Source organism: Neophocaena asiaeorientalis, unplaced genomic scaffold, assembly GCF_003031525.2.
Source record: "Neophocaena asiaeorientalis asiaeorientalis breed wild unplaced genomic scaffold, Neophocaena_asiaeorientalis_V1.1 scaffold681, whole genome shotgun sequence".
NCBI classification, from domain to species: domain Eukaryota; kingdom Metazoa; phylum Chordata; class Mammalia; order Artiodactyla; family Phocoenidae; genus Neophocaena; species Neophocaena asiaeorientalis.
Genome location: NW_020172271.1, coordinates 822,985 through 849,495, shown reverse-complemented (window position 1 = coordinate 849,495; position 26,511 = coordinate 822,985). Strand labels below are relative to the sequence as shown.

General features: G+C 43.4%; 1 protein-coding gene across 6 annotated transcripts in view; it reads left to right on the top strand.

The window, feature by feature from the left end:
• STRIP2 (striatin interacting protein 2) overlaps positions 1 to 26,511 on the top strand; it is a 56,826-nt gene that overhangs the window by 18,773 nt on the left and 11,542 nt on the right. For 3 of the 6 annotated variants that reach the window (XM_024763154.1, XM_024763142.1, XM_024763136.1), the window contains exons 14-20: positions 3,341 to 3,415; positions 4,088 to 4,185; positions 4,644 to 4,770; positions 7,599 to 7,699; positions 11,179 to 11,245; positions 19,263 to 19,367; positions 20,255 to 20,459. In XM_024763154.1, the coding sequence (XP_024618922.1) occupies positions 3,341 to 3,415; positions 4,088 to 4,185; positions 4,644 to 4,770; positions 7,599 to 7,699; positions 11,179 to 11,245; positions 19,263 to 19,367; positions 20,255 to 20,459 (778 nt within the window). Of the gene's footprint in view, positions 1 to 3,340; positions 3,416 to 4,087; positions 4,186 to 4,643; positions 4,771 to 7,598; positions 7,700 to 11,178; positions 11,246 to 19,262; positions 19,368 to 20,254; positions 20,460 to 22,987; positions 24,437 to 26,511 lie in introns of those variants that run through there. The other 3 variants (XM_024763128.1, XM_024763161.1, XM_024763147.1) reach the window with 2 other exon arrangements.

Below are 26,511 nucleotides of genomic sequence, written 5' to 3'. Positions count from 1 at the left end.
GCCTTTGGAGATTTTAAACTGGGGAGTGACATGATCTGTGTTTTTATAATAAAAACCATTGGCTACTTTGTAAAGGCTGGATGAGGAAAGAGTGGAAGCAGGGAGGTTGGGAAGCTCTTAAAATAGTCAAGGTGAGAGATGATGGTGTTTTAGATGGCGGGAGGAAGTGTGGAGATAGGGAGAAGTGGATGAACTTGGTTTATATTTTGGAGGTACAGCTGACAGGAGTTGCAGTTCAATTGGCTGTGGATAGAGAGACATAAAGGGCAATCAAGAATAAGTACCATTTGTCAAGATGAGGAGTTCTGTTTTTTTGTTTTTGTCTTTTTAATTAATTTATTTTTATTTCTGGCTGCGTTGGGTCTTCATTGCTGCGCGCAGGCTTTCTCTAGCTGCGGCAAGCGGGGGCTACTCTTCATTGCGGTGCGCGGGCTTCTCATTGTGGCAGCTTCTCTTGTTGCAGAGTGCGGGCTCAGTAGTTGTGGCGCACGGGCTTAGCTGCTCCGCGGCATGTGGGATCTTCCCAGACCAGGGCTTGAACCCGTGTCCCCTGCATTGGCAGGCAGATTCTTAACCACTGCGCCACCAGGGAAGCCTTGTTTTTGGGGTTTTTTTAATGTGTTTTTTCCCCCCTGTTTTTCTTTTTCTTTCATTTCTTTTCTTTTTTGTGGTTGAGGGCACCGTGCTGTGCGGCTTGCAGTATCTTAGTTCCCCAACCAGGGACTGAACCCTGGTCCCACAGCAGTGATAGTATGGAGTCCTAACCACTGGACTGCCAGGGAATTCCTAGGAGTTCTGTCTTATCAAGGGTTCTATTTTGGTTGTACTAAGATTTAGATGTCCATTAGACACCCATGCAGAGCAGCCAAGCAATTAGGTATATGGGTCTAGAGTTCTAGAGAGAGGATGACTTAGGGAAATAAATTTGGGAACTGTTGACTCATGGACAATGTTAAAAGCCATCGAACTGGCTGAGATAACCTGAGGAGGGAGTAAAGATAGAGAGAGAATGGAACCCAGGACAAAGCCCTGGGGCACACCAATATGTCAAGGATGGGATGATTCAGGAAAGGAGCCAAAAAAAAAAAAACCCTCAGTGAGGTGGGAGGAAATCCAGGAGATTGTGATGCCATAAAAGCTAAGCAAAGAAAGTCTTTCAAGGCTTCCCTGGTGGCACAGTGGTTGAGAATCCGCCTGACAATGCAGGGGTCACGTTAGATCCCTGGTCCAGGAAGATCCCACATACGGTGGAGCAACTAAGCCCGTGCGCCGCAACTACTGAGCCTGCTCTCTAGAGCCCGTGAGCCACAACTACTGAAGCCCACGTGCTTAGAGCCCGTACTCTGCAACAAGAGAAGCCACCGCAATGAGAAGCCTGTGCACTGCAACGAAGAGTAGCCCCCGCTCACCACAACTAGAGAAAGCCTGCGCGCAGCAACGAAGACCCAACACAGCCAAAAATCAATAAATAAAATAAATAAATTTATTTAAAAAAAAAGAAAGTCTTTCAAGAAGGAGGGGGTGATCAGCTATGTTAAACGTTGCTAATAAATGGTGCTTGATAAGACCTGAGGTGCCCATTGACTTTGGCAACATAGAGATAACTGGTGACCTTGATAAGAGCAACCTCAAGTGAAGTGGTGGGGCCGGAAGCCTAGTTGGAGTGTATTGAAAAGGGAATGTAAAGAAAGGAGGTAGACTTAGTCAACATAGACAAACCACGTAGAAGTTCTGTTGTGAAAAGGAAGGTAGAAATGGGGTGGTAGCGCAAGGAGGATGTGGGTCAAGGGAATGTTTTATAGCTAGGAGATACTGGAGTGTGTTTATGTCCTAAAAGGGTTGATCCAGGAGAAAGGAGAATTATAGAACTGATGCATTCGATAAAACAAAAGGGTGTGAGCACCAGCGGAGGGTAGCCTTTGATAGGAGCATGGGTGGTTCATCCTTCATGTCAAGAAGGAAGGTAGAGGCTCTCTGATAGATTTGGTGTTGAGAAAATGAGGCTGTGCCTGTCTGATTGCTTCTGTTTTGTCCGTGAAGTGAGAGGTAGGGTCAGCAACTGTTGAGGGGCTGTGGGATGAGGGGATTGGTTTGAAGAGAGGGGAGAATGTATGAAATAGGCCTTTTAGAGAACAGCAAGGCAAACATGCAGGATTGCCAGGGTTATTATCCATTTAAGCAGCAGAATAGAAGGGGCCTGGTTACTCCTCCTTGCCTCAGGGTCTCATGGCAGTGACCCTTGTCCTGTAATAGAGCGACCTGGGGGTGGAGGAAGGACTGCACTGGCCAAAGATGACAGTGGCCTGAGTAGCCTCTTGATAAAGGGCTACTCTGATAAAGGGCTTAAGTGGGGTCATCACAAGGACAGAGCTGTGCATGAGGAGCCTGGTCAGAAAGGAGGAAGGGATGTTGTAGAGGGTAGTGGAGAAGGGAAGAAAATAGTTTCCACCTAAAATTTTCCCTGCTAATACCCCTTCCTGCCTCTCCAGGCCTTTATTAACCCTCTCTGTTGAGTCACCTACCTCTCCTTTCTGACTTTGGAGCAGCCCAGAGCTCTCAGATGGCCTCAGATTGACACCATAGGAAGTGCCTCTGTGTGGGGTGTCAGTTCCAGTGTCCCAGGCGTACCTGTGGCCTAAGCTAAGCCCAAGTATGTCCAGCAAAGCAGTAGTCTGAGCCAACTCCTTGGTGGGAGTTCTTTTTTTTTTTTTATCAATTTATTTATTTTTGGCTGCATTTTTCGTTGCTGCCTGTGGGCTTTCTCTAGTTGCGGTGAGCGGGGGCTACTCTTCGTTGCGGTGCACAGGCTTCTCATTGTGGTGGCTTCTCGTTGCAGAGCACGGGCTCTAGGCATACAGGCTCAGTAGTTGTGGCACACAGGCTCTAGAGCACAGGCTCAGTAGTTGTGGTGCATGGGCATAGCTGCTCCGCGGCATGTGGGATCTTCCCAGTCCAGGGCTCGAACCCGTGTCCCCTGCATTGGCAGGTGGATTCTTAATCACTGCGTTGCTGGGAGTTCTGACTCCTGACCTAGCAAGAGTGACATAGAAAGAATTCTGGATTGATTCCAGATGACATGACAACCAAAATCATAGATTCTCAGGGCTGGAAGAGCCCTCAGAGGTCATCCAGACCAGCCCACTGATCCTAGGAAGAGGAAATTAGGTCTCAGAGAGGGAAAGTAACTTACCCAAGGTCCTACAATGAATCATTAACACAGCTAGGGTAGGAATCCTGATCTGACTCCCAGATCTTTTCCTGCCACCCTCCACAACCAAGGAAACATAGGTTTTGGTCAACTGGAAAATGGCCTGGGCAAACTGTATGTTTCTTGCCATAGGGGGAAGAGGTAGTACCAGAGACGCCATGTGAAATCCTCTACCAGGGCATGCTGTATAGCCTCCCCCAGTACATGGTAAGGAGATGGCTGGGCCAGAGTTTCCCTTCTCAGCTGTGAGGAATAGAGAGCTGAGAGCCCTCTTAAGCTGAGCCATCTGTCATTTGAGCTTGCTTCCTGAGCCTTCACCCTTCAGGCAAGGCATTCTCTGAGCTTTCCTCAGGGCTCTTCCCAGAGGAAGAAGGACTTGGCTATATTCCCAAGTCCTTCTTTGCGAGGGGTGGAGAATGAGGTGGGTCCCTGCAGGATGCATAGGGGGCCCTCCTCCTAAGTAAGTGCCTTAGTCCCCCTGAGGTCTGCCGTGGCCTCTGGTGTCCTAGTTGGCCTCAGGCTATGATGGTGAGGACGCTGATGGTCTGAGGTAGAGGAAGGAAAACGGTTGGGGAGGGAGATCTTGCTTATACTTCCCACCTAATTTCTAGGCATTGCCCCTCTCACTCTGTTCCTTCAATCCTCTTTGGAAAGAGCAGTCTTGAAGCAGAACAGCCCATAAGCTCCCTTCTGGCTCCTTAGCCTCACAGGCAAGCCTGTCAGGACAGGGCACCTGTTTGCCCTTCTGGAGGCTGGGCAGATTTGGTTATTGAGGGAAGAACTTAGAGAAAGGCTTTAAAACATTTCTCTTAGGGCTGTTGAATTGTGGAAGAATAACCTTGTTGAATGGGGGGGATTTCCTCATTTTCTACTTCCCAGATTGCTCTACTTAAGATTCTACTGGCTGCAGCCCCTACATCCAAGGCTAAGACAGACTCTATCAACATCCTGGCAGATGTCCTGCCTGAGGAGATGCCGTGAGTGCTTCAACTGGGGCAGCTGCTAAATATTAGCTACCTTGTCTGCAGGGTCTCTTTAGTCCCCACCTCACCTTGTTAACACTTACAGGGATTGTCTCCAAAGAGATCTCCTCTCTGCCACCAGCAGCCCCTTTCCACTGCAGTGCTCTCTGCTCTGCTCTTTTCAGCTCAGAATTGAGAGTCTGGAGGGTAACATCAGTGCCAGTTACTGGCTGCACATGTATGTGGGTGGACATTGCCAAGGGATGAGCTTGCCAAAGGAGAGAGAAACAAAGAGATCAGAGGAGCTTTTCTCCTGACTCATAAGTGGGAACTCTGGAGGTTTCCCTAGCACAGTTCAGGTTTCTGAAGTTCTGGCTCTCTTGTGTTTATTGTATCTGACCCAAATACCTGGGTCCTCGTAGGCCTTGCTCTAAGGTCACCCTCTGCACTGACTCTTCCTTTCCCCGTTGTAGCATCACTGTTCTCCAGAGCATGAAGTTGGGCATTGATGTGAACAGGCACAAGGAGATCATTGTAAAGAGTATCTCTGCCCTGCTCCTGCTACTCCTCAAACACTTCAAACTGAATCATATCTACCAGGTGAGCAGCTTAGAGCGCTTCTCCACATGTCTCAGGTGTCCTCCATGTCCTGTCTCCCAAAGGAGGAACGAAAGGGCCTTTGAGGTCCAGCTAAGCATCTTTCAGCCTTTCTTTTGTCTCACGGAATCCAGATACCTGTTGCACAAGCTTGGGGTGGGAAGTGGGGAATTGTCCTAGAAAGTTGCAAATGTCTGTGTCCTTTGAACATTATCCAGCGGTTGTGCATAGGAATCCCTAGCTTCTTGGGAATATGCCCTGCCAGCTTTGAAGCAATGGACGACAGGATTCAAGCATGCCACAAAAAGGGGAAGTGGGGGAGTGCTGAGCATACTTTTCTATACGTGAAGCACTTTTTTTTTTTAATTTATTTACTTTTTTTATTTTTGGCTGCGTTGGGTATTCGTTGCTGCTCGCAGGCTTTCTCTAGTTGTGGTGAGCGGGGGCTACTCTTCGTTGCTGCGCGTGGGCTTCTCCTGTTGCAGAGCATGGGCTCTAGGCGCGCGGGCTTCAGTAGTTGTGGCTCGCAGGCTCAGTAGTTTTGGCGCACGGGCTTAGTTGCTCTGCGGCATGTGGGATCTTCCCGGACCAGAACTTAAACCCGTGTCCCTTGCAATGGCAGGCAGATTTTTAACCACTGCGCCACCAGGGAAGTCCCGTGAAGCACTTCTCTAACATTTGAGATGTAATTCTATATAAGACACACTTCTGGCTGTTAAGGGCTTTGAAGTTTTGTAAAGGATACAGATGTATAAATAGCCAATTATGGCGTGATAAGTGCAGTTATACAGGTAAGCATTGGCTGCTATGGAAACACCTAATCCAACCTGAGGTGGAGAAGATGTGACTTCTAACCTGAGTCCTAAAGAAACAGATGTTAGCCAGGATATGGGAGTTGTCAGGGAAAGGTAGCAGGAAGCATTTCAAGCAGAAAAGCTAATTTGTGAAAGTCCAGAAGGGAGAGAGCAGAGTACCTTGGAAACGAATTAAATGTTGCTGGAGTTCTGCCTGGAGTGGAGGGAGTGGGGACGTCTGGTGATACATGAAGCTGGAGGGGATGGCAGGGAGCAGATCATAATACATATGTTAGCACACAGTTTTGAGTACTTACAATGTGGCCAGTACTCTGTTAAGTTCATGTAGGATCTCATTTAATTCTCTCAACCCTACGAGTTGGGTCTTATTTTATTCCACTGAGGCTAAAAAAGGTTAAGAACCTGCTTCCTTATGAAAGCGCTGTTTGCCATGCTAAAAAGTTTGGACTTGGTGCTATAGGTGTTGCCAGGATATAGGAGAACATGGGGGCAGTGAATGGATGTTCTCTGTGGTGAGACATGGAGAGGAGAGGGAGCCTTCTCATTCCTGCACAGGGCCTCTGCCTCATTTTCCTCCTAAGGAGTCAGAACCAAGCTTGCTGGTAGAAGAGCAGGACCTCAGAGTGCAGGGAAGCCCCTCCAGGGTATGTGTCCATGGCAGGTTTGACTGTACAACCAGGATATTTCTCCACTTTCGTACATTCAGAGACATCTTTGGGTGTGTTAGGTGCCCTGAGTACTCACACTTCTTCTGCCAGTGTTTGCTGAGCAGCAGCAGCGCTGGAAGAAGTAGGGATGGATGAGAAATAGTGCTCCCAGTAGAAAGAGAACTGTGTATGTGTGCTTCTGTCTGCTTCTTTTGGTGGGCAATATGTGGATCAGCAGCCAGACAGGTGGGTGGCATGGTGGGTCTTGCCCTGGTCAGTGCATCCTGACAAGGCTACAGACATGTCTCAAACTGAAAAATGTTTTCCATCACTTGATAGTAGGTATGCATTGGCTTCTCCATCTGAGGCTTTGGAAAATACCCTGGGTCAGCTGCCAGGGAGAAAGTATTAAGGCAGAAGAGAGAAATGGGCAACACAACCTGACTCCCCACTGCTAACCTCACACCTGAGCAAAGGGCAGCTTAGCTTGCTGCCATGGCTATTTCTCGGTGATCAGGAAGAGCTAAGGGATTTAAAACACTACAATTTTCTGCTTTTTCAACCCAGTTTCTACACTTCCCAGCAGTCTAGGTTCTGGATCTGGAGACAGACTGTGTCTGATGTTCCTCTGTGTATCATGGGCAAAATCCAGGTGACACAACTCCATGACACTGCCCCAATAGGTCTTCCTGGTTGCAAACCCCATCCAGATTCAAGAGAGCAAAATGTAGCCCTGTGTTCTGGTGTTCAGCCCATCAAAAAGATCTTGGACTTATTCTCAGTGTAGTATCTGTTGACTGAAGGACTCTTGTTGATTCATTCATTAAAATACTGATATTCTAAGTATGGGGGCTAATATAGTGAACCAGACTCACGCTGGAGCCCACATTCCAGTGGTTTATTTGGTTACTGTGTGCCGTATTCATCCTGACTGAGTGATGCCAGCAGTTGCTGGGCTGCACCTGTTCCTGCTATATCAATCACAGTTGAAACTCTATGAGCCAGAGCTTTGGTATGGAAGACAACTCCCTCAGGGAGCCTTCCTTTCCTGTAGAGCTTAGGAACAAATCTCACAGCAATTCTTTCTATTTATCTGGAGTGGGATTTTCTCTCTGGCTTGTTTATGTTTTGTGCTTTTGGTCAGGTGCTTGCAACATACACACACTGCAGATTGTCCCCTCCTCTGTAGGATGGGCTGGCTGAAGGTGGTTCTTCCCACTTCCCAGACAGGAAGACTGATAACACAAGTGGACAGTGGATATTCTTAGGAATGGATATTAGAATTGTACTTGCCTCTTTTTTTTTTTTCATACAGACCTTCTATTCTCCCCCAAATAAGCATCCTTTCTGCTTTGATCTTTTAATTCAGTTTGAATATGTATCACAACATTTGGTATTTGCCAACTGCATTCCATTGATCCTGAAGTTCTTCAATCAAAATATCTTGTCCTACATCACTGCCAAAAACAGGTAGGAACTCTGGACAGGTTTATTTCAAAGGGATATTTGGGATGGTTGAGAAGTTACATCGTCTCAGAGCCGACTTTCTGTTCTCCTGGTGTCCCTGGTCCTTTCTATCTTAGAGCTGTCACTGTCAAGTTTAATTTCCTTGAAGTGCTACTGGTGGGGTGTATGGTTTGGCCTCTTCACAAAGATATTTGTATTTTAATAGTTTTGAAAACTGAAAATGCCATGACTCAAATAAATGAAACTGCAACGATGAAATTTCAGCCCTGTGGCAGAAGGATCCAGAAAATATTTTTTTGTGAAGCATCCTACTTGTCTGGTCAGCCCTAATATTAGTATAAATCATAAGTTGGATCAATCACACTACTTTGTAAAGTGTTATACAGAATTTGTAACTAAAGATAAATAATAGAACCTTACTTAGATCAATTTGTAGTTTAAGGGCTTCCCTGGTGGCGCAGTGGTTGAGGGCCTGCCTGCCTATGCAGGGGTCACGGGTTCGTGCCCCGGTCCAGGAAGATCCCACATGACGCGGAGCGGCTTGGCTCCAAAAAAAAAAAAAAAAAAAAAAAAAAAAATTTGTAGTTTAAAAAAATACAGGATATTCACATCCATTATTTCATTTAATCTCCTCAGTAGTGCTAAGACATATCACAATAAGTTTTATTCCCATTTCACCAATTAGGAAACAAATTCAGAGAGGTTAATTGACTTACTTAAGGATACCATGCTAGTGAGACCCCTTAAGTAAGCAGCAGAGGCAGGGTTAAAGCATAAATTGCTTTCTGATCACAGTTGCTATGGATTGCTCCAGCCAAGTGGGGACTTGGGAGGTTAACAGAGTAGATCCTTGTTCCTCAGTTTGCTACTTACACAAAAACTAGAAGCATGATAATCAGTAGAGTTGACCAGAAGTGCTTTACCAGAGGCAAAGTTCATAAAGTAGAAGGCTGACCTGACACTTGAGGTGACTGGAGAGGGCCTAGGAGATATTGCCCCACCAGTCTGTCAGCACAGCCAGAAACTCCACCCTGGAGATGCAGCCTACTTATATGTAGTTTAAAACACACAAACAGAACCTGAAGTCACGGGACCTGGATTCCTGACCTGGATCTGCCACTTGCTAGCTGTGTCATCTCAAGTGTAAGACACTTTGTTTCTCTGAGACACAGTATTTTCATCTTTAAAATGAGAATAATACCTACTCTGACTATATATCATAGAGCTTTTATAAGCATTAGTTAAGATAAACATAGATGAGAGTGCTTTACTTTTCCTGTTTGGAGGAAGCCTTGGAGAATGGGTTTTTCCTAACTGCAGAGAGACTTGGGCACCACCCCCCTTAAAAATGGCACTTATGGGAATTCCCTGGCCAGTGGTTAGGACTCTGCACTTTCACTCCGAGGGCCCGGGTTTGATCCCTGGTCAGGGAACTAAGTTCCCACAAGCCGCGTGGCACAGCCAGAAAAAAAAGACACTTAAGACATACTAGTTGGGTTACCGGGGAAAATGAAAGTGTAGGTCGGGCTGGGTAAGGGTCACAGCTTCATGAAGGTACCTGTGTGTATCAGTCAACCCTCTTAGTGATAAGGAACCAAAAAGAGCTGGACCTGGCTCACATAGAATGGGAATTTGTTAGGAGAAAATGGGCAGTATATCATCTCGAGGAACCTAGGACAGAGATGCAGCTCTGGACCTCAGTGTTGGTCTGTAGCATAGGAGCCCAGGAAGCTCTCCACCTCCATCTATGGCCACCAAGCCTCTGTACCTCCACTCCAGTTTTTCCTCTCTCATTGACAAATAGTTTTGTCTGCTTCCTAGGCCACTTAGTGAAATATGCCCACATGAACTAAACATATTCCTGTGCCACTTCAGAGGTTGAATTGGCTCTCAATCCCTGTTCCACATTCCCAGGGTTAGAGGCCCACCCTTGGATCAATCAACTGTGACTGGGGAGTGGGGTTCAGGAACTAAATGCCCCCTGTACCATGGGCCTAGAAGCAGGGGCAGACAATCCAATAGGTGTCCATCAGGTTCAATTTGGAGTTGGAAGAGTGGTAGTGCCAGACTACACCGTTTGCTAAGCTTGGCCTGGATACAGTGGTCCTCTCATGCGTTACCTGTAAGCTTTACTGTTGCATGATCTTGAGAACTTGAGCACCTACAGCTCATTATTGCAGTTTCCTCATGTCTCTTACCATCTAGATATCCTAGAAACTTGTAACTTTATTTTATGCCCCCTTAGGCTAGAATTCAGTACAATGAGATTGGAACAAATCCATCCTTGATTTCCCACCCTCATTTCCTGGTTGCCAGTACCTACTTTGCCACGGGGCTTTGTCAGTGGGAGGTGGGTAGATAAGTAGATGAGCCAGCCAAGAATGTTTATCCTAATGGAGTAGTGCAGAGCCCTGGGAGAATCCAGTAGGTAGGTCCACTGCCCTCCCCTCTCCTACCTTGGTTCCCTTAGGTTACCTTTGTGGGTTTCTTGGACAAAGGTCAACATTTCTAGTCAAATAAATTGTTGTGTTTTGCTTGTATAGAAGTTTTGACTTTGAAATGTAGAGACAGGTTGAAGGAACCCCATATTCCTCTTTATAGCCTATGCTTTGCCAACATCCTTTACCCATTTCCAACTACTCTAGTTCGGATGGATTGGTGTTTAAAACCTATGGAATGTTGGAACCAGAAGGAGCATTAGAGATTAGCTAGTCTAAATTCTGCATTGTACCAGTGAAGAAGGGAGAAAAGAAAAGAAAGAGAGCCGTCATTTCGAGTGACCATGTCCTTGTCATCATGTGGTGCCTTATTTCCCCTGCTGACTCATGCCTGCTTCCCTGGGCTCACCGCAGAGCCTCTAGCTCCCTTGCAGTTCCCCACTGTCTGTTTTGGGGGCAGATGCTATTACCATTCTTGAGCTACTAGATTGGCCCTGCTGCAGGAAGCTGCCTCTGTCTCAAGCTTCCTCTAGGAGTGGCTTCTGTGATCATTCCCCAGAGCTCCTGAGTTTCAGGAACATCTGGTAAGAGACAGAGGAGAGGTCTTCATTTCATTCTCACTTCCACAGGTTGTTATTATTGGGATGAGTTTGGGCAGCATCTCTGGGAGCACAATTTTATGTACACGCATACACACAAGCATACACTTAAATGCAGAAACACAAATGCACACAAGCTTATGTATTCCTTTAAAGAAGGGAGGAGAAAGGTGGCTATACAGAGGCTCTCTTTCTGCTTTCTCTTGCCTCTGCCAGATAGGGGCCAGCCTGAAAGAATTCTGTTGGTTCCTCTCATGGCTATGAGGAGAGGAGACTGGATCTGGAGTTGCCTGGCACCAGAACCCTCAGTTTCAGCTGAAATCACTAAGCAGTTTTGGAAATAGATACGGCCTGCTGAAGAGAAATACCTCCTGCCCTTTCAGATATAGCCATTTGCTGCCATTGCCATTTACTTAAAGCCTGTCCTTATCTCTGCATCTTGCAGTATCTCGGTCCTGGATTACCCATGCTGTACCATCCAGGATTTGCCAGAGCTTACTACGGAGAGTCTGGTAAGCAAGTGGGGATTTGATACCCTTTGAAATTACCAGGTGGCAGAGGTTGGCATTTGCTCTTCCTTTTCTTCTCTAGCCCCCTAATGCCCTGGTTTGGGAGTCTCAGATCAGTAGAGGCATATTGGCAAGAGCACAGAGGTAGTAGGGGTTTAGAGCTGCTGACCCAGTTGAGAAAGATTTGGAAAAGCTAAGCATAGCATTTTGTAGAGAAAAGGGTCAGTGAAAAACACTGAGGAGAGGAAATTTAGAAAGATAATGGGACTGAAATTGAGTGTGAACATCTGTGATAAATGGCAGGAGAATCTCTTCTGGTCTAGCCTAAATCAATTATCTGTCTTCTTTCTGCTGTGCTACAGAAAATACCCAGGGGTGTGTACTTCAGAAAATACCTTACCTAGGTCTCTCTGAGGCAAAATTCAATATGGCCACAGAAGGATGACCCAGAAAGTTCCTCATGCTGGAAACAGTTCTAGGCAAATCATAGAAGTCCCTCAGTTATTCTGAATCCCATGAAACTGACTGATGAACAGCATGTTGAAATCAAGTGTCTATCTCATCTCTACAGCTCTTTAGATATACCTCAGCCCATACCTTCACCCTGTTGCACTGTAATTGTTTATATGTATCTGTTTCTCCATTTGACTGAAAACTCCCTAAAGGAAGAGGTAGTATCATCTTCATTTTATATCCTCAGAGTCGAGCACCATGTTCAGTACATGGAAGGACCTTAATAAATGATCAGATGATGGCACCTGTGTGTGCCCCAACCCCTTGTCCCCCAACTTTAATACCTGCAGGATGTCACATCAGAGAAGTTTATTGTGCAAAAGTAGAATGGTACCTTCTGTGGCACAAGTTTTACAGAACCATAGGATTCTTGGCTGGAGGGGACCTGAGAGCCGTTTGGCCAAACCCCCTATCTCAAAGATGAGAAACCTGAGGGCACAGTGGATGAAGTGACTCGTCAGGTCCACTCCTCATGACAGACCCTGAATTAGAGAAGAACCCATGTCCTGAGACACTAAGTCTAGCACCTTTTTAAGCACCGGGGCAGAGATTCCCTCTCTTACTTAGATGTGGTCTCAGCAGCCAAGGAAGCTGGGAGCTTCCTACCTCTGCAGAGAGAGGTAATAAGTTGTCTAACCCTGTTTATGATGTTTCTCAATCTTTAAAACAACTGTATGAGGTTGGTATTAGTGTTTTATAGATGGAGAAGTTAAATAGCTGCCAAAACTTTATAGTTGAAAGTAGCAGAGCCAGGGTGGAGACATGCAGCCCTGTCATTCAGAGTTGGAATGAGGAATGCACTTTCTCACAGAAACAGTGGCACAGGGATAGCATTAAAGCTCTACTGTTAGTAGGGTACTTCAAAACATAAAGTCGGGCTTCCTTGGTGGCGCAGTGGTTGAGAGTCCGCCTGCCGATGCAGGGGACACGGGTTAGTGCCCTGGTCGGGGAAGATCCCACATGCCGCGGAGCGGCTGGGCCCGTGAGCCATGGCTGCTGAGCCTGCACGTCCGGAGCCTGTGCTCTGCAACGGGAGAAGCCACAACAGTGAGAGGCCCGCATACCGCAAAAACAAACAAACATAAGGTCAGCTTTTATGACCTGAATCAATTTCTTGATACAATGTGTTCTCTTTTCTCAATCCCATAAGTAGGAATTGATGGGAACTAAACTTTCTTATCTCTTCTGATTAACTTTTTGGGATATGAACAGAAAATTATTGAAATACTTGTTATGCCTCTGAGAAGACTTTATTGTTATCTAAGAGTAGGTAAAAGCATGTAGCTATTTTTGGGCTTCCCTGGTGGCGCAGTGGTTGAGAGTCTGCCTGCCAATGCAGGGGACACGGGTTCGTGCCCCGGTCCCGGAAGATCCCACATGCTGTGGAGCGGCTGGGCCCGTGAGCCACAACTACTGAGCCTGCGCGTCTGGAGCTTGTGCTCCGCAACAAGAGAGGCCACGACAGTGAGAGGCCCGCGCACCGCGATGAAGAGTGGCCCCCGCTTGCCGCAACTAGAGAAAGCCCACGCACAGAAAAGAAGACCCAGCACAGCCAAAAATAAATAAATAAATGAATTTTTTTTTTTTTAAAAAAAAGCATGTATCTATTCTTAATGAAAAACAGATTCATGCTAGTGATTCCTGTCCTTTCTGTGAAGCAACAGTGGCGCCTGGTGGTTTCATTTGGTAACCACAGATTTTTTAATTTTTTACTTGAACTTAGAAGTATTTCCCTGAGCTCAGTCATGGACTTAACTAGCAAGTTTACTCCACATAGATCCTCAGTATAGTGGTTTGTTTATCTAAACTGATGGCTTCTGCACTCAGAAAGGAGTAGTGTTTATATGAGTAAGATTTATGTCTTTTTCAGGCTCAGTGAATTAATTGTAAGCACAGAAAATGTACTGGCATTTTAAATGTATAGGAGTTTCTTTAAGTAACATTTCAATTTTTTTTTCTGACTTTAAAATTGATATATACTATTGCAGAAAATTGGGGAAATACAGAAACATACGGGAAAGAAAATAAACCACTGTTAATATTTTGCTACAGTTAACCATATATATTTATATATTCACTCATATATACACACACATATTATTTAATAAAATAAGGACTTTACATATGTTTCAATTCACATAGTAAAATTTAAATGTTCACAATATGATTTTATTAAACATTCTAGAACATGATTTTTAATAGCTACATATAATATTACACTATTTTTTAAAAAATGATTGTTTTCTACTATTGTTGGGCATTTATTTCAGTGTTCTTTGTATAAATCCAAAATGAACATCCTTACGCATGAATCTTTGACCTCATCTCTGATTATTTCCTTAAGATAGATTCCTAGAAGTGGAATTACTTGGCTAAGGTAGTCTTGATTCATATTTTCTCAGTTTTCTGTATTTGAACTGAGTTCAACTTCATTTGGAATTCCAACTACACATACAATGGACATGAAATAAAGGCAAAGTTAATGGAACATTAATTTCTACGGTCTTCTCATCTTGTCAAAATATCTAGCTCTACAATAGGCCATCTTTACTCATGTACTGAAGAGTTTCCTCACCTACCTGGTGCAGGAAGCCTTACAATTTCTAGATCTCCAAAAGTCTGTATTCAAAGTCAATCCACTAAACTAGGAAAAAATTAAAATTAAATTCCAAACATAAGAGAAGGATGGTGAATGTATGATTGTGTGGAAGTTAGGTATGGTCTTTAGAAGGAGGTTGCTAGAGAAGGCAGTGGGTATGGCCTCAAGTACTGTAGGATGCTCAGCATCTGGGTGGTTGTTTAGAGCAATGGTATGAAAAATAGGGTGTGCAACATGATGCTTTAGGGGTGGGATATATTAGATCTTTTGTATGTATTAATATCCTTTTTTACTTTATATGTAATTTATAACATATATCATGTTATTACAACAATGCATTTATAATTTCTAACTAAATATACATTGTATTTTGGAGTCATTGAGTATCAGACCTAAAAGTTTCTTAGTATCTTGCCCAGTCTTACCCTCTACTGATATGGAAGCAGGTGGAGTGGCGAAGTGTTGTCCAAAGCAGAGGGTAAGAATTTGCATGACCTAGCCATTTGCAAAGAAATATTTGTCATTTCCTTTCAGATCTAGGCGAGTGAAATTATTAAGTTAATTCTTAAAAGGTAGTTCATTGCAAAATTCTTCAAATTTGGGTATGATTTATATTCAGAAATACCTATAAAAATATGTTCATATCACTTAAATTTATATACCTGATCCTTTCATCTATCTTTATTAGTTTTTATAACTTCCTAATCCAGATATTTACAGATGTTCCAGAAGATTTTTGTTATTGTTTTTATTTTTGTTTTCTTTATGTTCAGGTATTAAGGTCTCTAGCATTCCTTTTAGGCATTATTTAACCAGTGATTTGTGACCTCCTTAAATAAAAGTCTTTGTTTTGACATTCACCATCACTATTTAAAACCAATATCACCATTAGCATTATTGTTTCTCTATCCTAGACAAAATGTGAACATATCATAAGGTATATATCCATTTTCCATGAGGTATTTGTTTATACAGAGGAAAAACCATGGATAAATGGTTTTTTTTGCATTTTATCGATTTTCCTAGTTGTCACCCTTTCTGTAATGGGGTGATTTTTTAAACTCACATGCCCAGGTCTGTCCCAGGGCACAAGTAGTTTGCTAAAGCTCCCCAAATGACTCTGAAATTTTCTTTTCTCCTTCCTCCATACCTCCTCACATCACTTTTGAGAATCATAACTCTTTTGATACCTAGATCTGGGTCCTTAACCTAGCAGTAACTTAATCAGAAGATGAACAGTAAATAAAGACAAAGTGTTAGAATTCAGTAAATACTGGAAATCTATGTTCAAGCCCTGGTTGGGGCACTTACCATGTGACCTTGGCCAGACCACCTTCCTCTTTCTGGACCTCAGGTTTTGCTTCTATGGATAACAGCATTGGACTAGAACAGCTAAGTCTCTTCCAGTGCTCAGATTCTAACCAATCTGATTTCCTCAGTACAAAAAGAAGAAACACTCTGTTCTTCCTTTCCACAGTCATCTGAATTAATTATCCACTTAATTGTCTTAAGCCTGTTTTTTAAATATATTTTCTTTTTCTTTAACATTTTAACTTTATTTATTTATTTGGCTGTGTCGGGTATTAGCTGCGGCACGCGGGATCTTCGTTGAGGCATGCGGAGTCCTTCATTGTGGCGCGTGGGTTCTTCGTTGCGGAGCACGGGCTTCTCTCTAGTTGTGGCGTGTGGGTTTTCTGTTCTCTAGTTGTGGCACGCAGGCTCCAGAGCACATGGGCTCTGTAGTTTGCGGCACGCAGGCTCTCTAATTGAGGCGCCGGAGCTCAGTAGTTGTGGTGCGCGGGCTTAGTTGCCCTGCAGCATCTGGGGTCTTAGTTCCCCAACCAGAGATCGAACCCGCGTCCCCTGCATTGGAAGGCGGATTCTTTACTACTGGACCACCAGGGAAGTCCAGAGCGTGGGTTTTTATTTGGCTTGGCTCACTCAGCTGAGCTATGGATGGATCTTTGAGAGTAGAACCCTTGTAGGGCCTTAGAAATGCTCTGAAAGGGTAGGATGTGGTTGCTAAACTGAACCTTCAGACCAAATGTATATGCAAACAAATATTTATTTGTGAGAGTGGAACATGGGCAATTCTTTTTTAATTTTAGCTGGTTGAAAGTGAGTAAAGGTCTTGCTTTGGGTACTGCTAAGTACCAGGAACAAGAGAATACAGCCAAGTGCTGCTGTTCACAAAATATATCCCCATGAAGAAGTTTGCATCTTATTTAATATGCTGAGTCCTGAAAAAAAAAGAGGAAGGAAGAAGGTAACCTGCTTTATTTAGTTAGTTAGTTTTATAAATGTATTTATTTGGTTTTGGTTGCTTTGGGTCTTCGTTGCTGCACACGGGCTTTCTTTAGTTGCTGTGAGCAGGCGCTACTCTTCATTGTGATGTGCGGGCTTCTCATTGTGGTGGCTTCTCTTATTGTGGAGCACGGGCTCTAGGTGCACGGGCTTCAGTAGTTTTGGAACGCGGGCTCTAGAGCACAGGCTCGGTATCTGTGGCGCACGGGCTTAGCTGCTCCGCGGCATGTGGGATCTTCCCGGACCAGGGCTCAAACCCATATCCCCTGCACTGGCAGGCAGATTCTTAACCACTGCGCCACCAGGGAAGCCCAAACCTGCTTTAAATGAACATAAAAAGAAAAAACTCTCAAGACAGGCAATTCTGAAAGGGCACCCATGGACCTTTTTCTGGGAAAAAGATTATTTGTTGGGCTGGAAGAAGGGAGAAGGTTTGAGCAGGGCTCCAGCAAAGAAGACAACAAGCCTGGACTCAGCTCTCCAGGGAGAGCCGCTGACCAGCATGTGTGCTTTCAGTGCCCACTCCAGGCAGCATCTGGTGATGCAAGAAGTGGGGCTAGTTATAGACATCAGGGAAGCATTATCAGAGGGAAGGGCCCTGGGCAGGTGAGACTACCTTCAGGAGGGGACTTGAGACTCAGCTCTGAGAAAAAGGCAGCCACAATCAGCATTCTCTCCCTCAAAACTTTAACTTTTAAGCCAACTGGAGAAAGTAAGCTACAGAATTATTGAATGGTCAGAGATAAAAGGATCTTAAAGGTTATCTTAGTTCAGCCTCTTACAGGAAACAGGGAAATTACTTGCCTAAGGTGATACAGCCAGGGCTGAAGCCATAACCCGTGTGTCCTGGTGCCTACTCCAGTGCCGCTTCTCCAAGACCATGCCACTACTCCCATATCCCACAAGGAATGCAAGTCTTTTTATGCAGCTACCGTATTAGAAGTCAGGATGAAGAAAGCTCACAGCTGAAATATAATTACTTCTCTCTTATGTTTTTGTTTCCCCTGCTTCTTTTTAAAACATAAGCATTTAGGAGTCTGTCTCCTCTGTTAGCCACACAAAATGTAACATCTATAAAACCTGATCTGTTTTGCACTAGAGTGGAGGCTCCCATGGAAGTCTCTCTTAGAACAAAACAGATAGCGGGCTTCCCTGGTGGCACAGTGGTTGAGGGTCTGCCTGCCGATGCAGGGGACGCGGGTTTGTGCCCCGGTCCGGGAGGGTCCCGCATGCCGTGGAGTGGCTGGGCCCGTGGGCCTTGGCTGCTGGGCCTGCGTGTCCGGAGCCTGTGCTCTGCAACGGGAGAGGCCGCAGCAGTGAGAGGCCCGCGTACCACAAAAAAAAAGAAAAAACAGCTTTCCTGGGACTAGTTCTAAACACAATATTGAACATTTACTAGAGGAAGAAGAACATTATTATTATTATTTTTGGCCGTGCCGTGCGGCTTGTGAAATCTTAGTTCCCTGACCAGCGATCGAACCTGGGCCCCTGCAGTGAAAGTGCTGAGTCCTAAGTGCTGGGCCACCAGGGAATTCGCAGGAGAACATTATTTCTAAACAATATTTCTGAAAAGTTTCCCTGCACCTTTTTGATCCTCAGTCTTATTTCTTTCTTAGGAGAGCCTAATATTCTCAGAAGTCTTGGCTGTTCATTCCACAGTTGATGTATGTCTGCCTTGCTTGCTTCAAATTAATTTGGGAGAGGAGGGGGTAATCTTCCACTCACCAGAAAGCAGTTCACTTCTACACATCTCCCACTCCTACATTCTCTCACATTGTAGATGTGAGAAATTTCCAAGATGTTAGTTTGACCCCCAAGTGTGTTAATTGATTTATATAGCTTCTGACACCAGTATATAGGTACAAGCCCCAAAGCCCAGACTCTTATTTTTGTCCCTGAAAGATGTTTCTATGAGTAGTTACCTGTTTCTGATCTGACATCCATCTGTTATCTCTGGTTGGGTGCTCACAAGCTATCAAGAAACATTCAAGAGAAACACCTGGTTCCAATAAGCCATCTGCCGTTTTTCCTTCCATGCTAGAGAATGAAGCAGTTTACTGCAATATGGTTTGATAAAGGAGGGTGGAGGTTGATTTTTTTAAGAATTAATTGTAATGAATATCAGATCCATACAATATATAGGATTGGCCAAAAAGTTCGTTCGGGTTTTTCTGTAACTTACAAAACCCGGACGAACTTTTTGGCCAACCCAATAGTTTGAAATCTACCAGAATAACTCTTAGCAATTATAAACATAGCTTACTTAAAAGTGCAGAGTATATGGGGGCAAAATTCTATCATCTCTTTTCTGACGTTAAAGCAGAAAGCTACACAAGAAAGCTTGCTTAAATGAAGTTTCTATGTTCATGTACCATCTTTCTAGCCAGTACTTGCTCTAGGTACAGAGTCTTCCAGGATTGGCAGCTGTGTGTTTTCAGTTGAAGAATATTGCATGCCTTGACGCCTCACTATGTGAAGAGCGGGATGGAAAGGAGGTAGCATTTCATATGGAAGGCCTCACCTAAACCAACAGTGACTTCCATACTTCTGTGGGAAGGAATGCCTTATAGGTGTGGAGATAATGATGAGCATGCCTTATTACAGGAAGCTGGAGACAACAACCAGTTCTGCTGGAGGAACCTCTTTTCCTGCATCAACCTTCTGAGGCTGCTTAATAAACTGACCAAATGGAAGCATTCCAGAACCATGGTGAGTGGAGCTTCAGATCATGGTGTCCGCATAATTGGGTTTTTTTTATCTTTAGTAAATATGGACTTCTCGCTTTGTGAGCTTTATAGATAGACACTGAACGCTCCATAAGACTTAGCACCTCCTAATTCTGGTTACTTATTCTATGATAATTATTTACCGGTCCATTTCTTTCCAGGGAGCTGAATATGGACCCTCCCTCAGGGCAGCTCTGGTAGGGAAGTTAGCATTGTATTTTGGATTATAGTCACGCATCTCAAATGATACAAGTCTAAGATTATTCACTGCAGCAGTTTTTGTAATCATGAAAGATTGGAAAAAACATAAATGCTCATTAATACCAACTGGTTAAATTATTTATGTACATCCTTATAATAGAATATTAATACAATCATTATAAAGAATGCGATGGTTCTGTACTGCTGTGGAATAATTTTCAAATATATGGTTAAATAAAAATCAAGGACCTGCTGTATAAAAAAATATAAAAAATAAAAATAAATAAAATTCAAAACAAATCAAGGTATGGAACAAGGTGAAAGGGTATGTAGTTGCTATCATTTTTGTTAATAAAAGTAACATACACATACATAGAATTATCTCCAGAGGATACACAGAAAACTGGTAACAGTGGAAAGGGGATGTGTGGCTGACAAAATTTTTTTGCACTTTGAATATTAGAAATTTTGAATTGTGAAATATAAATGGAGTGCTTCCTCTGTTCTTAAAGACTAAGTCTAAGTGGAGCTTGGACCATAGATTTTCCAAAGCTCCCCAGGGTAGTCTGAGGTTAGCCAGGTTTGGCTTAATTTTTCTGTGAGTTGGAAATTCCAAAGAAACTTTAGATGCTTATCTTTCTTCATTCTTATCCCTCTTTAAATGGGCAGATGCTGGTAGTGTTTAAATCTGCTCCAATCTTAAAGCGGGCCCTCAAGGTCAAACAGGCCATGCTGCAACTTTATGTGCTGAAGCTGCTAAAAATACAGACCAAGTACCTCGGGCGCCAGTGGAGGAAAAGCAACATGAAAACCATGTCAGCCATTTATCAGAAAGTACGCCACCGCATGAATGATGACTGGGCTTATGGGAATGGTGAGTATTCTCAGAGCTTTTGACCTCTGGGAGTTGCCCAGGATTGAAACAAAACTAAACAAGCATCTCTACTCTTTTGGTATGAATTGTTACATATTTTAGATGAGAAAATATATGATTATAGTCAGGTGCTGTTATAACAAACGTTAAGGCGCTGCCTCAAATTCCAGCACGTACCCTGTCCCATGTGAACTAAGAAAATCCATTTTATAGAACAAGTCAATTGAGGGATAATTACCCCTTTTCAAAACATTCCTTTAAGTGGCAGGTTTCTCTGAGATTTTTTTTTACCAATGGTGTGTTCGTTTCTGCTGTATAACAAAGTGAATCAGCTATATGTATACATCCCCATATCCCCTCCCTCTTGCGTCTCCCTCCCACCCTCCCTATCCCACCCCTCTAGGTGGACACAAAGCACAGAGCTGATCTCCCTGTGCTATGCGGTTGCTTACCGCTAACTATTTTACATTTGGTAGTGTATATATGTCCATGCCACTCTCTCACTTCGTCCCAGCTTACCCTTCCCCCTCCCCATGTCCATTCTCTACATCTGTGTATTTATTCCTGTCCTGCCCCTAGGTTCTTCAGAACCATTTATTTTCTTTTTTTAGATTCCATATATATGTGTTAGCATACGGTATTTGTTTTTCTCTTTCTGACTTATTTCACTGTGTATGACAGTCTCTCTGAGAGATTTTTAAGAATAAAATAACCTTTTATTATTACAAAGCAGTTAGAAAATACAAGGAAGCAAACACTTTACAATATTACCATATTTATGCCATATTTGAACCGTCCAAAGATTGCCACCAAAATCTTATTGTATGTTTATACAGATTTTTTCCTCTACATATACACATACATTTTATTTATTTATTATTATTATTATTTTTGGTTGCATTGGGTCTTCATGCTGCGCATGGGCTTTCTCTAGTTGTGGCAAACGGGGGCTACTCTTCGTTGTGGTGTGTGGGCTTCTCATTGTGGTGGCTTCTCTTGTTGTGGAGCACGGGCTATAGGTGCGTGGGCTTCAGTAGTTGTGGCATGTGGGCTCAGTAGTTGTGGTTCACAGGCTCTAGAGCACAGGCTCAGTAGTTGTGGCACACGGGCTTAGTTGATCCACGGCATGTTGGATCTTCCCAGACCAGGGCTCGAACCTGTGTCCCCTGCATTGGCAGGCAGATTCTTAACCACTGTGCCACCAGGGAAGCCCTACATTTTAAGTGAAAGCAAATTGTGTATGCTATTTTGTAATCTTCTCTTTTTTTTATTAATTTTAATTGGAGTATAGTTGCTTTACAGTGTTGTGTATAATCTTCTCTTTTTAGTTAACATTATTTCTACCTTTCTATATCAGTACATTTTCATTCTACCTTTCTATATCAGTACATTTCATTTTATCTAATAATTTTATCTAATAATCAAGTCCATGTTCAGAATTTCCCAGTTGCCCCAAAATATTCTTTAAAGCTATTCTTTTCCAAGTCATAATCCAACCCAGGACCGCAAATTTCATCTGATTGTTATATCCTTTTATTTGTTTTGAATCTAGCAGGGTTCTTTTCCCCTGCCCATAACACTGACATAATTGAAGAACTAGGCCAGTTGTTCTGCAGAATATCCACCTTCTGAATTTGTCTGCTTGCTTCTTTTTTTTTTTTTTTGGCTGCGTTGGGTCTTTGTTGCTGTGCGCGGGCTTGCTCTAGTTGCGGCTAGCGGGGGCTCCTCCTCGTCGCGGTGTGTGGGCTTCTCATTGCGGTGGCTTCTCTTGTTGCAGAGCATGGGCTCTAGGCGCGTGGGCTCAGTAGTTGTGGCACGTGGGCTCAGTAGTTGTGGTGCACGAGCTTAGTTGCTCTGCATGTGGGATCTTCCCAGGCCAGGGCTCAACCCCATGTCCCCTGAACTGGCAGGCGGATTCTTAACCACGGCACCACCAGGGAAGCCCCACCTCATAATCTTAACATAAGCTGCATATAGATTTTTCGTGTGCTGGAGGAGGTTCCATGGAGTCAGGAAAGTCTTCAGTAACTGGTTCATTCTGGTTCTCCTTGTTGTGCCCCTTCCTGCCTCTTACCACTCCTTGAAAACTGTGATTTTGTTCAAGTGGGAAACTCCTATTCCTAAGGAAAGTTCAATAAAGGGAACTGAGTTGGAATAAATAAAGGGAACTGTTTTGGAAAATATAATACATATAACTAGCAAGAAAGTGAAATAATGGAAATGAAATACAATAAAAAGAAGTCAACCTCCCTCAGGGCCCTCATTTCCTCAGTGGTAATCACTGTTAACCAGTTTCTAGACTCTTCCAAAGATAGTCTCTGCATATATAAGCATATGTATGTGGGCATGTGTATATTTTTTAAACCTGACTAGCAGCGTGTTATATACTTAACTTTGTACATTGCTTTTTACAAAAAAGGAAATTCTGAGCAGTTGCATTGTTGGTATCCCATAGACCATGCTCTGTGGTAATAGGAGCAGTGTCCTGAGGTGTATACATCTTTTTCTTTCTAATCTTCCCAACACAGACATCGATGCCAGGCCGTGGGACTTCCAAGCAGAAGAATGCACCTTGAGGGCCAACATTGAGGCTTTTAACAGCCGCCGGTATGACAGACCCCAGGACTCTGAGTTTTCACCTGTGGATAACTGCCTGCAGAGTGTGCTGGGGCAGAGGTTGGATCTGCCTGAGGATTTCCACTACTCATATGAGCTCTGGCTGGAGAGAGAGGTTTTTTCACAGCCCATCTGTTGGGAGGAGCTGCTCCAGAATCACTGACTGAGCTCTTGTCAACAGGCATCTGATAGATGGGGGTTGGCTCCAATAAATGGTGCTCTGCCTACCCTGCCCACTCAGCCTTTGTTTCCAGCTCTAGGAGTGCTTGTCCAGGGTAGCAGTGACCCAGGCTTAGGACATCCAGTGTAGTTCAGGACTATTATGGGAGCAGTTAGGCCTGGAGATAATACAAGGCAGGGAGCCTGAGTGATAAAAAAAATTGATCTAATTGCCCTGGGGTCATTTGGGTGCCCAGTTGCCCTTGAAATCTCCTGCTGGATCAGTCCTGGACAGGCTCTTTTGTGGGACTGCTCCCTGCTTTCGTCTTGCCTAGAACCAGGCTAGCCTTTGCTGGCCCCAAAAGTGAGAATAAGTTTACTATGGCATTTGACTCATGGCATTCATCATAGGTAATGGGAAGTGCAGGTCATAAAATAGGGAGAACATTTCCTTCTTGCTCACCCTGGATTACCAGAGGTTTGGCAAACCCAACTTTGAAATTAAGTCTGTATTTTAATTTAAAATTCTGACACTCACCTCTTTCTAAAATCATTAGCTCTGAGATGATTTTTAGAGCAACTGCATCTTCTTTGTGAAGGATGATGATTTACTATTACCTAAATACTGCATGTTATAGAAAGGTATATTGTGTAGTGTTTTTTTCTTTATTAAGAGATCTGTGTTCAGTGTGAAAAGTATTTCCTTGTGTACTCTGTATAGGGCATGGAGTGCTCTGCCACAACCAATACAAAACAGTCAGGCCTCCTCTAAGGATGTTTCATGTTTTTCTGAAACTATTTCAGTCTTAAAATGACTTGAGTACATTGCAGAAAATTATTCTTTTCATCCAATTCATTTTTAAATGACAAGTTATCTACAGGAGGTTTTATTTATTGAGATGGCATGTCCATTTGTGCTTGTGATCGATTTATTTTTTTAATTGAATAGAACAGCGAGAGCATCACAGGTTACCATTTTTCTTTGTCTCCTATGTTGATTAATGATTTTTTTTCCCTTTTTACTGCTAGCAGTTTCAAAGTGTCATGTGGGTATTTAGCAATACTGTTTTTACCTAGAAGTATTACACATTTCTTTGAAAATGTAAGGGTTGATGTACCAACCTCTTTAAACTTCTCCCTTTTACAGCAGAATCACAGTCTTCCCAACCGAAACATGGTTTTTAGAAAAGTTTCTGATTCAATCAGGATCATCTTATTTCTCTTCCGTCCTCAGAATGATGGCATCTATACTTTCAAGCTTTTTTACTTTAAATGCCCCCACCCTGCAACATGGACACTACTGAATGTTTTTTATGATAGCACCAGGCCACTTTAATTGTGCCAGGATGTCTAGTCAAAATCAGCTTATTTACTCCATCCTTTGTCAACCACAGTCTCTTTTGAAGTCAGGATAGATTGCTAATGATTTCCAAAGGAACTATACCAAAATTCTGATTATAGCTTGAATTTCACCCCTTTGTGCTTTACGGGTAGCAGGATTTCTGTTTTTATGGTGAGGTCATGAAGAATGTAAGTATGTAATGGATGAAACTGAAAATAGTCTGTAAATTTTGTCTGAGTAGGATAGCAGTCCTCATTGCAATTAAAGTAATTTACTGAGTATATCATTATTGAACACTATTGAACCCTATTAACCTATGATTTTAATGTGATTTAAGTGAAAAGACAACTTTCAAGGAAAGAACAATTATCAGTCTATTTATTTTGAATAAATAGTATATAGTATTTAATTTAATCAAGAGCAGATAAGTTATCCTCTTAAAAATATGCACGTGGCCTTCCCTGGTGGAGCAGTGGTTGAGAGTCCGCCTGCCGATGCAGGGGACACAGGTTCGTGCCCCGGTCCTGGAAGATCCCACATGCCGCAGAGTGGCTGGGCCCGTGAGCCATGGCCGCTGAGCCTGCGCGTCCGGAGCCTGTGCTCCGCAACAGAAGAGGCCACAACAGTGAGAGGCCCGTGTGCCACAAAAAAAAAAAAAAAAAAAATGCATGTGAATTCTTTCCAAGGCATAGATGTATGCTAAACTTTAACATTTCATATTTTTTAATAAATCTTCTCTAAGGGAAATTCTCAGTGCAGATGGAAAAACTGAGGCACCAAAGATAAATGATTAGTTTCAAATTACATCATTTTTCTACTGACTTTCTGGGACTAGCATTCAGGTACTGATAGCCAGCCCCATATGTTACAGTAACTGATCTGAATCTCCCAATTTGAGAATACATGTGTGTGGTTAGGAATAAATCAGAGTAACCAACCTCCAATGGTGATTACTGTTACAACACAGAAGAACATTATCTGAGTGATTTATAAAGTAGAAGATTTTTATTTGTGAATATTTCAGTAAAGTTTGTGTTGATTGTTGATAACACTGTTTCTCTACTGAAGTACTTTAATAAAAAGAATTGTACTGGAGTTAGAAATTTGGTCTTTAACTTCTTCAACACAAGAGAATCAAGACATTAGATCTAGAAAGGAAGGGTATAATTAGATGAATATATAAAATCTTGCATTAGTATTCCCTGGGGCTAGGCTGATATAAACAACTGCAAAATCTCAGTGGCTTATGACAAACCTTTTTCTCTTGTTCTTGGTTCTGGCAAGCAGCTGCAGCTCTACTCAACTCAATTGACTTGGCTAGATTAGCTCTGCTCCATATGTTGTCTCATTCTGGCACTAGGCTGATGGAATAGCCCTTACCTGGGACATACTGCTCTCATAGTGAAGGGCAGGAGCAAAAGACCAAACCGTACCACGAAAACACATTTAAAGCTCCTGCTTGGGGACTTCCCTGGTGGTCCAGTGGTTAAGAATCCATCTTGTAATGGAGGGGACTTGGGTTCGATCCCTGGTTGGGGAACTAAGATCCCACAATCTGTGGGGCAACTAAGCCAGCGTGCTGCAACTACAGAGCCCACACACTCTGGAGCCCGTGCACCGCAACTAAGATCTGATGCAGCCAATAAATAAATATTTTTTTTAAAAAGAAGAAATTCCAACTGAACAAACACTACTCACAGAATAATAAATAAATAAATAAAGCTCCTGCTTGGATGTGGCACAAGTTAAATTGCTCATAGTCCACTGGCAAAAAGCAGTTCACGTAGGTGAGCCTAACATTGGTCCAGAGAAGCATACTACCTATAGGGAGGCAAGTTGCATATGGGTAGACAGTGAGTCAGCAGCTTCCCAGGGAGCTCTTGAGATTGGTGGTGGGACTATCTGAGAGATTCCTTTTTTTTTTTTTTTTTTTTT